This window comes from Sinocyclocheilus rhinocerous, unplaced genomic scaffold (assembly GCF_001515625.1).
Source record: "Sinocyclocheilus rhinocerous isolate Xijiao unplaced genomic scaffold, SAMN03320098_v1.1 scaffold86, whole genome shotgun sequence".
NCBI lineage: Eukaryota > Metazoa > Chordata > Actinopteri > Cypriniformes > Cyprinidae > Sinocyclocheilus > Sinocyclocheilus rhinocerous.
In genome coordinates this window covers 368,950-383,441 of record NW_015650012.1, presented here as the reverse complement: position 1 = coordinate 383,441, position 14,492 = coordinate 368,950, and the positions used below count along the sequence as shown (strand labels likewise).

At 36.3% G+C, this 14,492-nt stretch overlaps 1 protein-coding gene across 2 annotated transcripts in view; it reads left to right on the top strand.

The window, feature by feature from the left end:
• Nucleotides 1–3,526: 3,526 nt before the first annotated feature.
• LOC107711329 (alpha-1,3-mannosyl-glycoprotein 2-beta-N-acetylglucosaminyltransferase-like) overlaps nucleotides 3,527–14,492 on the top strand; it is a 16,309-nt gene continuing 5,343 nt past the window's right edge. The window contains exons 1-2 of one of the 2 annotated variants that reach the window (XM_016516304.1): nucleotides 3,527–3,933; nucleotides 9,597–10,510. In XM_016516304.1, the coding sequence (XP_016371790.1) occupies nucleotides 3,924–3,933; nucleotides 9,597–10,510 (924 nt within the window). In that variant the 5' untranslated portion in view covers nucleotides 3,527–3,923. Of the gene's footprint in view, nucleotides 3,934–5,546; nucleotides 5,583–9,596; nucleotides 10,511–14,492 lie in introns of those variants that run through there. The other variant, XM_016516305.1, reaches the window with a different exon arrangement.

Sequence of the window (14,492 nt, the reverse complement as noted above, 5' to 3'; positions counted from 1 at the left end):
ATGTGATATGAGCTAACTGATCTTTAGATTTAATCACCGTTGGTAGCGAGATTTATGGTAATGCTTTTTTCCTCAGTTGGTCAGAACAAACGTGGCAGACTTGTTACTTACTTGTTCAGATGGCAATATACAGTGAAAATTCTTATTTGAGTCATATATTACAAGACGTAGGCTAGAATCTGTGATTGCGAAGTACAGTAAATATCCACACCGGTGCGGTGACTGACTGCCACACATACTCCTCAGAACATTAGATTCATCCGCGCTGGAGCCGTGCCGACTCACAACCCACGCAAGCTAGATAATTCCACACACAGCTGCAATTCCAGGTTTTCAAACAGAGATGGCGACAAAGAGGCAAAACTTATGGACTGCAGCTTTAAGATTTCATCTATGCTTTATTAATTAGCCATATATGTATACATTTATATGTGTGTTTATGTATATAATACTATGTTGTTATTATTAATTACACAGGGGTTGGACAAAACAATATAAACACCCATTAGTGGTTAATGTCATTTATGTTGACTACAGTGAACAAAACATTGCAATTATCTTTCATTTATCTTTTTCATTCTCTATATTCTCTAGGATGTTTATCAGTGTGAGTTGTGTCAAAGTTCCTTTAAGGCAAGTCCTTTCACTCGGCGGCCATCTTTGAAACGTGTGCAGCTCCTCTCATTGATTGAGGAAACATCAAATTCTGCAAAACTGTTTGCCAAGCTTACCATTAAATTTCATATTTGAAATCATCAATGAAATCTGATAACAACTGTCTCATAAATATTGTTTCTTATGCTCCAATAGCATTAAAAAAGCTTATTTTTTCAGGCTAGACCAGCCAATGCGCATGCGCAGTCCTAAGCGCCCGTCTCCAGAACGCTGACGTATTTCTATAGCAACCGGACTTCTAACGGCAGCTTCAGTGACGCAATGACTTTACCGAATAGCGATTGGCTCTTTTACTCAGAAGGCGGGGCTTCCTTCAATAGAGCAGCCATATTGAGCATTGCATTTTTCCCCCATTCAAAACTATACCAGTGACACGTCTTGGGTATTACATAGTCTTTGTGTTCAGCAGTGTTTAGGACAAGCCATGGGTGAAACGGGTCAGACTTCCAAAAATGACAAATCATTAATCACTTTAAACAAAGACACCAGTGCTGAAATGAGAAAAACATTGTGTCATGATCATAAAACACGGACAGCTGGAGCACGAAGATGAACTTCAACACCTGCCTGGGCCAGACACATCCCAAGACTTGAATATCACCAAACCTCTGTAGATGGTTTTGGAGGGAAAAGTGAGAAGCAGATTCTCTGTTCTGACAGACAACATTTAACTGGAGACTAAAGCTGTATTAAAGGAAAATTGTGGTAAAACACCTTAGTAAAGAAATATTGCATTTCCCAAGGTGTTCATATTATTTTGATACTGATTTTTGTTGTTTGCTTATTTATTACAGTCCTAATGTTGCTTTCTATAACAATTACACTAGGCATCTCAAGTTATTCTTTGATAAAATACATATTGACTTTATCAAAGACAAGCACATGTCAAAACAGCACAATGTGTATACTGTAGATGTCCTCATTGTTGATTGTGTCATGTCTAAATGCCAAATTAAATTGACAAAACACAATGCAGCAACCGCCATTTCAACATCCATCACTTACCCTTATCTTGCTCACTTTCATTCATATTTTTCCTCTTCTCTGCACCAGATTGATAGTGCCGCGCCACTTTGACACGAGGGGGAGGCGGGGGCCTTGCATAATTTGCAGGGCCCTACGCAACTTGCGTAGTGAGCGTATAGGGCCGATCGGCTCTGGTATTTACATTTATAGATATGCATGTGGCAGATTTGGCTTTTATCTGAAGAAACTTCACTGAAGGCATACATTTTTCGCTAGAAATTCGAACCCATGATCTTGGCGTTACCAGCACCATTCTCTCTTTGAGCTTCAGGAAAGCACATAGATCTAGTTCTTTTCCACAATAATCTTCTGTTTAAAAGGTAAAAAAAAAAAAAAAAAGAAAAATAGGATGTGCGTCCCAAATCGCTTAGGGTACTTATGCACTATTCTATGACGTTTTGTAGTATAAATAGTGCGAGTAATGCGTTCACACTGAAAAAAAGAAAAAGTGCACTTTAAATACCCGGAAGATGCACTTAACCTAAAAAATGAAGTGTGGAATGTTGGACACTTCATGCACTCAACTGTCGCAGCTTTAATTACGAGAAGGGGGAGGGGCTATCAGACTCCGATTATGAATGACAAAATAACCTTAAATAATTCATACTATACATGGTTGAGTACATTAGTGCATAAGTACATAGTGTATGAGTGCATTGTGTATAGCTACTGTTTATAGTCACATGTTCTTATTCATGTTCTCATGTTTATTCATTCATATTAATGTAGTAATAAAGGGTTAGTTCACCCAAAAATGAAAATTCTGTCATTAAATATTCACCCTCATGTCCAAATTCGTTCATCTTCGGAACACAAATTAAGATATTCTTGATGAAATCTGAGAGCTTTCTGCCCCTGCATAGACAGAAATGCAACTGAAATTTTCCCTGGCCCAGAAACATGTGACATCAGTGGTTCAACCGTAATTTTACGAAGCTACGAGAATACTTTTTGTGCGCAAAGAAACAAAAATAACGAATTTATACAACAATTCCTTCTCTTCAGGAGAGAATGACGTTCTGATGTAGAACACGCATGCGCTGCGCCTTGTTTACAAGCAGAGGAATGAACGCCCATATGTCATGGATCCATTTAGGGTCAATATTATCCTTGAATGAGATTTCTAATCTAATACAAGGGTTAATTTATTTAGACTTTTATTTGTAATTTGAGAAATGACAAAAGAATGTGTTCAAATGTCATAATAATAATAATAATAGTTACAATGCATTAATAAAAGCTAAGCAGCTATGCAAATTTTTCTCTGTTTCTGCTACTTGGTGGTAAATATAGGAATAAGATCCAGTCTGGATCCAGCCCTTACAAAGACCTGAGATGACCGAACACCTGAGAAGAGATGATGCCAACCCCTCAGACAACATACAAAACTACCAAATTTTGCTATAAGTTTGATCTCATCTGTTTGATTACGTGACGTTAACTAACTGCTTGATTTTTACCGTACATTTCTGCCATATGGACATCAACTTGAGATAGTCACCACTTATAAGTTATTACTAAATATAATGTAGAAGTTTTATTTTCTGTAAAGCTGCTTTGCAACGATTTGCATCGTGAAAAGCGCTATGCAAATAAACTTAAATTGGATTGAATTGAATAGTAATCATCATCATCATCATCAAAATAGAATAAACTATAAATATATTTCTTTATTTATAGTTATAATGACCCAGACATTCACTGTTTATGGATTTATTGCAGATATATCAAGCATTCAGCTCCCCATAACCGCCTCGCGACGGTTGCTAAGGCATCTTGTTGCTAGGGAAATGGCGAAGGGGGCGGGTCCTACTTAATAATGAGTCAATCCGGAAGTGGAGAATCGCTTTGCCTGTACACTCACACAGAGCGGTAGCGGCGTCAAATGAAAACCTCCATCAGCGCAATGAGCGCATAACTGCAAGCACGGCCGTTATAACAAGCCTCCGAAACCGCGCGTCCTCACCTCGCCAGCTGATATCGCTGCAGACCGTACCGGATGTGAAACACGGAGCGGGACAGAGCGCACACACACACACGGGGAAAGAGGGAAATGGGCGACAGCTGCAGGAATGGAGAGAGTCGAATATTGACAGCAGCGCCGGGTGAAGGCGACCGATGAGGATGGTGAGGATGAAGAGTGGAAAGTGAAGCTCTCATTCTGACGGTCTGCATCTCTTCGGTCGCGGCCATCACGCTGTTTAACCCCATCCTCTCCAGAGATGATGAAAGGTGAGAGGGGGGATAGCGGTCGTGGTTTGCGGTGTGTAGAAGTGTTAGCCACTATTACATTAACAGCCAGTGTGAATGCGAAATTGTTTGTATTAAAAACCAGAATGCATGTGTGAAAACATCCTTCTCAGTATGACCCTGGCAGGAGTTGTAGATTCAGGCAGGGTTAGTGCAGTGGATGAGCTCTTTTTGTGGATTAAAAGGGAAACGCGAAGCTTTAACATCACGTCCGGTCAGCTCCGTGTGTTCTGGACCCTCTGCTGGTGTTGTGATGGGGACAGACTTCAGCTGTGGGACTCACACTCACCGGTCAAGCATGTACTAGTTAAACCGTGATGCCACGTCATCTTACGATATAACTAAACACACAAACGCATGAAGTTCAGTCGTGCAAGTCTTGGAGTTTCTCAGTGTTCTGTTTAAAAAAAAAAAAAAAAAGTTGTAGTTTAACCATGTTATACATAATTATTTGAAAACTAATATAATGTATAATACAGTGTGCGAATGTAATGTAAAACGTGAATTAAAAATTTTTATAGTAATGAGTATAAAATATATTTTTGTCAGTGAAATGTCCCAGTACAGGCACATTTGGAACGCCAATTCAAGGACCAGAACCAGTGTTTTTATTGCTTTATAAAATGTAAAACTATTACAAATATTATTTTTTAGTTAATTGAAATAATGCTGGAATAAAGTAAAATAGAAAACCTTAAAAAAATGTAGATGAAAATGTGCTAACTAATTGAAAATAGATTTAATTTGAAGTACTAAAAATTATTAAAACTAATTTAAATAAAACTGAAAACCCCATAAAATATTAAATAAAACTAATTGCAAAAATAAAATAAGCTAAATAGAAATATTTTTTAAAAACACAAACTAATACAAATGCACAAAACAAAATGACTAAAAATGAAAACTGAAAATATAAAAATAAAAGCTACTTAAATATTCATAAATAAAGTAATAGTATAAAAATAATACTTAACACTGACTGTACGCTGACAAAAAAATGTGGTAGAAACAATTTTCACTCAGAAATTGTTAGTAAATTTCATAAAAACAAAGAATCAGCAAGTACCGCATTGAATTAAACATGAAATTTTGGCATTGAAAAAAAACATGAAAAAAATAGTCTTTGTTTTATTTACAATGTCGAACAATCATTTTTTCACACAATATATATTAGTGTATAATCATAATAAATGAATATGGGATCTGCTGCAAACAGTTTTAAGAAGTTTCTGAAATCTCATTTTATTTCAGTAACCATAACTGTAGCAATGCTATAACAATAATTATGGTTCCCATGGTGCATGTTTGTAGCCAAATGTACTTGTAATTCTTCACTTTAACCTAACATTTCTAAACATGTGTTCCTACATTTCATGTTGAGAATGTAAAACAACTGAACTTCCATCTTTATAAAGGAGTGAATGAACCTTTCAGGGTGTCACACGTGTTAATGCGTGTGAAGGAGGGTGTTAAATGTACTTTGGGGCAGCGTTGGCTCTTTGCATGGGCACAGTACTTCCCTCCCCTTTCCTTTCTCCTCCCCTCCCCTTTGGTTCATCTGTTTCTTGCTGATCAGCTCCTTGTGAATAGTTGGGGGAGAGACGTGGAAACATAGTCTGCTCTGTGTCCAGGTAAAGCTTAACAGTACCTCTTAACAGCTCCACACGATCCACTACCAAACAAGCAGCTTTTGGGCGTCTTGTTTCACTTTGTGGTTGATGTGTTCTTCTTGGACTGTGGTCTTGGAACTTCATGATCTCTTGCTTTTTTTGTATATATAATGTTTTACCCTATTGCTCATTCGGCACGCTCTTTCTTTTTATGTTTTACAGATCTTTGCATGTACAATCTTGCGTTTTGCTTGTTTAAAAAGTCTTGTCTAGTGGACACCTTTGATTCCAGGTGTTTTTGATGGAACTTTATGCTTTAAAGCATGTGTGCAGGCGCAACTGGGAACTGGTTGTGTCTTGTTTATTCCTCAAGAAAAAGCATGATGAGACGAGTTTCAAACCCATCAAGGCCTAAATGGTTTTCGTCTGTCCTGCTGATTATAGATTTGTGAGTGAGGAGCACTTAGATGTCTAACAGGGTTAAGTGGAGATTAGTTAGTTGCAGCCAGAAGATTACTGAGGTTCTTAATGGCACAGCAGACACCTTTCCTGTGCAAAGCACTTTATTAGGTGGTCTTTTGATGTCTGTTGTCACATCGTCACACTCTCTGGCTGTTTCCTAGTGTCGTTTAACCCTTTAGCACTGATTGTGTATGAAATGGAAAAGTGTTTAAGGTTGAATCATTGCTGGCAGTGTTACATGTGTGGTCTGCACAGAATGACGAGCGGTCTTATGATCCCGTATTGACTTTTGTGTGCGGCTCTGTGTCTGTCACAAACAATGAATGGACTTTGTCTTTGCAAAGTGTTTTTTCACTAGCTAAACAGTAGTTCTGACTAGTGTGAGAAAGGAGAGCGGGTCGTTTTTAGTGGTAGATTTCCTGTGGAAAGATTGTGCTTCAGTTCTTTCAGATGCAGATGGTTACGTTTTTTTAACCTTGTTTCTTTAGTTTAACCACATGCTAACAGTTCCATAGCTGTCATTTTTTTAATAAATTCAGCAGTATATAAAAATAAGCTGTTGACTAGTCCTACCCTATGATGTCATGAATATAATATAATATATTAATATAATATATGCACTCCCTGACAGGCCATGTCTTCTACATTTTTTTTAGTAAAAAATATTTGAATTGTAATGTAACAAGTATAGACTTTAATTGAATAATTATGTTGTGTAAAATAAATGCTAATTTATGTGATTTTGTGTACATTTCATATGCTATCTTTAAATGTTATTATATCTATGTACATGTACACTACTGTTTAGAAACTTGGGGTAATTAATTTTTTTTAAGTAACACTTTTATTCAGCAAGGATGCATTGAACTGATCAACATTGAATGGATCAATTGATAATAATAAGAAATGTTTCTTGAGCAGCAAATCAGTATATCAGAATGATTTCTGAAGGATCATGTGACACTGAAAACTGGAGTAATGATGCTGAAAATTCAGCTTTGATCACAGGAATAAATTACATTTTAAAATATATTCGTTTAGAAAACACTTATTTTAAATTGTGATAATATTTCACATTATTAATCTTTTTTCTGTATTTTTGATCAAACAAATGCAGTCTTGATGCGCATAAGAGACTTCTTTCAAAAACATTATAGTAAAAATGATATGAACCCCCAAACTTTTGAACAGTATTGTATATCAACAATCAGCCATTCTGTGTTTAACACACTGGCATGAGTATTGGCCAGTAAAAAAAAACATAACGGTTGTCCACTAGTAGAAATTACAGTTAGTAATGAAATTACTAGACTCCATGTGAACTTTGCAACTAGAATTTCCTCTCAGGGATCAATACTGTCAGTCTGTCAGTCTTTCTCAATTTCAGCAGCAGCGTGGGATGTTTGGTGTTACACAACGTTTGCACTAATGCCACTAAGTGCTGGAGTCCACCTGGATAATACTGTTTTCTTGTGTGGATAGTGCCTGCATAATTCCCGCCATTCTTCATGAGTGCCATGGGTTTTGTGTCTAATGAAAAAGTGCTTACTCAATATTTATGACCTCGTAAATCCACACAGGAACCACGGAGCAATGCCACGTTTCTGTTTTAGGGAGGATGGATGTTCAGTTCTGCCAGACTATTGGCACGCTGAGACTCTTCTTTTGTAAGTGACAGACTTCTGTTCATTGGCCACGCCGCATGGTAACATAACACCACACTTGGTACGATGGTGCAACTGACATCAGAGACCGAATCTTTCTGAATTTCACTCTTGGGAATTGTAGGCCTCATTTAGAAGGAAACTCCGGTCTGGTATACAAACTATGTTGGCTAGGCTAGCTCTTGTTAGAAGCCTGCCCATGCCATCCGAAGACATGTGGGGTCATGGAACACATCAGCTAATTGGGATCCAGAACTGATATTTTAGCGGTGATTTTTGGTTCAGCTCATCCGACTGTTTAAAAAAAAATCAACATTGACTGTCACTGTAATTACAGAGTACACTTTTGTAATGATGGCGCACGGCGGTCTGATCAAACTGTCGGTTTTAATTACTCTGGAGTGCCCTCAGCCTGCCAAGAGCTGGGTTTGCATGGTTTTCAAAGCATGCTGGGAAGTTTGTACTTCCTAAAGCCCTCCTGTGGAGTGGGGTGAATGAAATTCTCTAATTTGTGTTTGAGATGAAGGCAGCCGTAGCACAGATGAAATATAGGTGAGGCCAACAGTGAATAAAAGATATAAGGGCAATCATACTGTGATAAACGTCTTTCCATAGCCCAGTATTTCCCATCCAAACCACACTACGACAAGATATGAATGTAAAGACAAGACTTGCAGTGATAAATGTAGTTAGAGCCATTACAAGAGATTGTGGGTGACTTGTGGGTAACTGGCTGCAATGAGTGATTAATCATAACTCACAAACTCTCCACGTCTGTTAAAATGACAGAAATGCTTGCTTATACATTACTTACATCTATTGTTGTGTATTCCATCGGTAATGGACCTTAGGCAGGGTTAACGCTGACACTGTAAATCCTGACATATAAGTAATAGTCAGAAAAAATTAATATATAAAAATATAATTATAATTTAATAATAATTATTAATATTTTGAAAGAAATACATTTTGAAAAAATATATTTTCAAATCAAGTGTATTGAACCTTCAGACAAAAAATGTTTTTGTATATTATGTTTGATGCACCAGGCTTTAATTTATTCATCTAAATGTATAAAAAAATAATTTTTCATTGCATTTACAATCTTTTAAACATTTATATGTATTGATTCAAACCTGATTTTGATAAATTTGGGAGTCAAACAAAGGTGGCAACAAATGATAAAACCTGCTTATAAACAAATCATATATATATATATATATATACACATTTATTTTATAAATAATATAAATATATATTACACATTAAGTAATAATATAATTGAAATGAAAATATGAAGACAAGAACATTATTAAAATCTCACTTCACAATAACAATAAAAAATACAAATAAGTATCAAATAAGTAAATATTTAGTAATTCTTCATTTTTTCTATTAATTTAGCCTACCTGCTTTATCCCATTTGATATACAAATTTTCAACATGATTTTTCTATAAATAATGTATACAATGTTAAGTAATCATAAGTTCCTTAAATGTACCAAATTATCATTTAATAATACGTTACTCTTGCGTGTTCTGTGAGGGAAAATATATCTGTGCTAATCATATACTCAGCCTTCAATTCACACACTGGCGAGTAAAATCTGAGAATTTATTAGCCATTGGCTAATATTAGACATCATTTAGTCTCCCAGAGTGAAGATTTAGTCGCATATGCGAGTGATTTACTCGCAATGTAGATGGTTGCATTACTTTATCAACATCAGTAAATATTTCATAGCAAAAAGACATGCATCATGAGGCAGACATTTTTTAAAATTTAAATATCATATTTGGATAGTTTTTACACCTATCTGTTCTCTACCTCATTCTTGTCTGTGATTGATGATTTATTTCATTTTATCCGTTTCTCTAAATTTACATCTACCTTTTCTCCTATTTCTAGCATTTTCCTCACTGCAGTCCCTCTTGTGGTGTCACTGGGCCATGGTTCGCAAGAAAGGATCTCTTATTTTGTGTGGAGCATTTCTATTTGTCGCCTGGAATGCCTTGCTCCTCCTCTTCTTACGGGGAAGGCCTCCCATTGGCCGACTTGCTGAGGGAGGCGGAGCTGAACCAGGGGCTGGAGAGGAGTGGGGAGGTGGAAAAGCAAAAGTGGGTGGAGCTAATGGATTGGCCGGCGAAGTGATCAGATTGGCCGAAGAAGTAGAATCAGAACTGGAGACTCAGAAGAAGCTTCTCAAACAGATACAGAGTCACAGGGAACTATGGGAACAGCGGAAAGAACTGGGAAAGAGGGAATCTGAGGACACAAAAGACGAAAAGAACACTGAGGAGCTTAATAAACCTCTGCAGATTCCTGCAGTACCTCCAAGTCATAAAACCGTAGATGATACAAAAACTGTAATGGAGAAACAAGAAGTTCTAATGGTTACATCACCTCGGCTGGTTATGAAGGAGCAGGAACCGAAACAAGAGAACAAGAAAATAGTAGAAAATGAAGTAGGCCGTACAAAGCCAAGCCCTCAATTCATTATCCCAATTCTCGTCATTGCCTGTGACAGAGTAACAGTGAAGAGAAGTTTGGATAAACTGATACAGTACCGCCCTTCTGCTGAGCTTTACCCAATCATTGTCAGCCAGGACTGTGGCCACGCAGATACTGCAAGGGTGATTGGCTCCTATGGCAGTCAGATAACCCACATTAGCCAACCGGATCTCGCGGACATTCCAGTGCGACCCGATCACAGGAAGTTCCAGGGTTACTACAAGATCACCAGGCACTACCGTTGGGCCCTGAACCAAGTGTTCAATGTTTTTCCTTACTCCACAGTGGTCATTGTGGAGGATGACCTGGAGGTAAGATCATGAACATGTTTTCATTTATGACTGGTATTCACTGTCGTCATATTTGTCCTGCATTTGAGCATCATTAGGGACCCGATATACTCAAAATGAAGTTCCTTTTCGTTCTTTGTTTAGGGGTAAAACGAAGTTCGAAATACGTGAGCAGCGGTATACTGTTATTGAACATCCCGACGCTGCCCACTCTGATGAAAGCAAGATTTATATGAATATGTAAATATCTGGGGGCCCTACGCAAAACTGTCTTGAATCGATCTCGCGGAAAGTGCTTGAGAAACAGTGTCTCTTCCGCGGCTCGGTACGCTTTGAGCTAGTTTTTTTAGTCTCAAGCAAGACTGTACGACATTCACATTACAAGATTTGACTGATTTTTACGTAGAAAGGGCGACAGCGCACCGCATTAAAAGAAATTATCATTCATGTTTTCATAACCGCTGGCCAAATTCAAAAACGAAACTAAAATTAAATCATCTTTGAGAGCAAGGGGGCCCCCTGGTGTTTCGGGGCCCTATGCAGCTTGCATATTTCGCATATAGGGAGGATCGGCTCTGGCTGCGCGCTTTCCTCTCAGTAACAAAATAAACACAACAAAAATGGAGAGAACAGCAAGAATATTTTTTATAAAAATCTGTTCATAGCAACATGGGTATGCTTGCACGAGATCTACAAATTAGCACTCCCATGAAGTCATGTCACATGTATTTACATGGCACTTTATTCAATATATTGCTTAAAAGCAAGCAGCAGTATTAAAAACAGTTTCAGTGTCTCATTTCATCAGAAGCACAACTTAATTTGCTACTATAAAGCGGCTCTCCAAGGACTCGACAAGCGAAATGAACCCAGAGAAGAGTTCCGCGTGAAAGAAGGCGGAGCCTCAGCGCACACCTCCTATGAAGTAATCGTCACGGACCAATGGCACTATGAAGGTGTTATGCAGCTGGAACAAACTTTTCTGGAAAGTTTGCTTTGGCAAGCCGTTTCAAACTCCCAAAACGAACTTCGTTTTGGCTGGATTTTGTTCGAAATGATGTCACATCAGTTCGTTCTTCGATTTCGCTTGAAGTATATCGGGGCCTTTATAGGTTAACCAGATTCACATAGTGAGAGTGCTGTATCTCAAAGGACACATTTTTCCTCTTTTATAATTCATAGAGAGGAATTTTGATAAGAGCTTGTCTCTCGCTCAGAGGGAATATTTTCATTTGCACATTTCTGAACGCTTTCCTTTGAAATTCTCACAGGTGAACTGATTACAAAGTATGCACCAAAAAACCCATTAATAGGACAGCGGTAAAGCTTCAGTCTTGTTGTCATGAGTTCTCTAAAAGAAAGGATCAAGGTCCTTGTTTAACTTTGCTAACATGTTTTTTGCATACTCATTACTATGTTCTGTGATGGATTTGATGGCTATCTTTCCAGTGCTTTAAAGGTGATTTACATTTTTTTGTTTAAACAAACCACTGTGCTCAAGGGAAAAGAGTTACCTCCAGATGTCTGAGTCATTGACAAGTAACAGTGTCTATGAACAAGATATGGAGAAATCTTTTCGAAATCTAGTTTAAAACAAGTTTTTAGAAGCCTACTCTTTGTATACATGTCATGTTTTAAATGGTTTTGAAAATGTTTTTTATAATTTTCAATAATTTTTTTTTTGAATGACTGAGGTGTAACCATCAAGTAAAAAGTAATACCATATATTCCTTACACCTTGAATACATGTGAGTGTACACATTAGTTATTTTCAGAAGGTTTTTAAATATTTTAGGTCATTTTTTTACTCAAATCTTGAATTCATATCATAAATATCATGCCACATGACATTTCACAACCTGAACTAACCTTGCCTTGTCATAAAAAGGTCAAATGATCTGATATTTTAAAAAGACTCCTTTTTTTATTCAGCATGCTGGTTGCACCAAATTTGTTGGTTGCACCACATGACTTTGATTTGGCGGACATGTATATATTTTAGGGATGCACGATATTGGATTTTTGCCAATATCCGATATGCCGATATTTTTAACTCTTTTCGGCCTATAGCCAATGCCGATATATTTCCTTTTGTTTGGAAACAACACCAAGTCTCTCTGTGGAAATTATAAGCAACTTATTTTTAATTTTGGTTATTTTTTAACAAGAACTTATTTGTTAGAATTAAATAAACAATAATGAAGTTCTTTTATAATGACAGTACATTGAATCTTTGAAAATAACTAAAAATAAACTATATATCAATCACTGCATTTTTTTCCCCCAGAAAGATGCAGTAGTAACCATAACATTTTATTTTAAGATTTAACATTTGTAGATGGTCTAAAGCAAAAGAGTTGTAAAAATTTTGAAAATCTTTTAGAGCTCATAATTTGTTTAAAAAATATAACATATTTCACATTAATGCATAAATCAGTATAGATAAAATTATTTAATTTACAAGTGTCATGTTTGTGATTTTTTTTTATTCATGTAAGCTATAGCTTCTGACCTTTAAATCAAAACATACTCATGATTTTATGACATTGATACTGCTTTATTTAATCAGAATCACAGTCTAGATATATATATATATATTTTTTTTTTTTTTCAGATATTAAATATGATTTTAACACGAAATAAATAATAAAAAATGATGTCATACTACTTGTTTTTTTTTTCTTCCAAGAATTTAATCCTTTTGGGAAAAACCTGAAAAATGTCACAATTTGTCAAAAAATATCATAGCTTTGAAAGCACCACTGTAGGGTGGACGATATGGCAAAAATATCATATCATATGATTTTTTTTCAGGAAAATCACGATTCACGATTTTATCACAATTCTTTGTCATGGTGGTTTTTACTATTTTGCAAGTTGTCTGAGCAGTACAGCCAAACTAATTTCCCCATTTTAAAACTGTTGACTCCTCATTCTGTACGTGCATTCTCAGATTAAATGCAGCGATCCAAAACCGTGAATCCAATCACCATTCAGGCAAAACTTTGCTGACATCACACTCATATCATATGATTTTTTTTCAGGAAAATCACGATTCACGATTTTATCACAATTCTTTGTCATGGTGGTTTTTACTATTTTGCAAGTTGTCTGAGCAGTACAGCCAAACTAATTTCCCCATTTTAAAAAACAAAGCCTCATAAGATAACAAAATATAAAATAAAAAAGAATGGCAGACATTTAGGCCAAAGTGGGCAAAGACGAAAAACTTTGGCATTATTTTATCATTGTTATTAAAAAATAAGAACAAAGATAGCCTACACATTACAAATACACATAATATACAAATAAAACAAACAGTGCTTTATTTTTCAGGGTACAGTAGGTGTATTTAGTAGTAGCTTTCAAGAAATTGAATATAAAAATGAAACACTATATACTGTACACTTCACTGCATAAATTATACATTGATTCTTATTAAAGCAACTGTATTAAATTTCCTCAGTCAAGAGCAGTGAGTGATTTTTCTCTTTGTGTTTTGTTGTTTTATTAACATTAAAGGAATAGTTCACCCTAAAATGAAAAGTCATCGTTTACTCATTCTCAAGGTGTTTTAAACCTGAATGAGTTTCTTTCTTTTGTTTAACACAAAAGTTATTTTAAAGAATGTGGGTAACCACACAGTTGCTGGTCCCCAGTGACTTCCATAGTATTTTTTCCCCCCTACTTTCAAAGTCAATGGGGACCAGCAACTGTTTGGTTACCCAAAATATCTTCTTTTGTGTTCAGCACAAGAAAGAAATTAATACAGGTTTGGGACAACGTGAGAATGAGTAAATAATGACAGAATTAAAATTTTTGGGTGAATTCTCCCTTTAATGGCAAGCAGCAGTATGTTTAGTACAATTAGTCTGCTGTCGCTTTATGACCTGCACACATCTAATATACAGGCACGCATCCATTTTTCTCTCAACTGTTTACTTGAACTTTAGACATAACCAACTGTTTATATGTAAACCTTGTGTGTTTTTGACAGTATTAG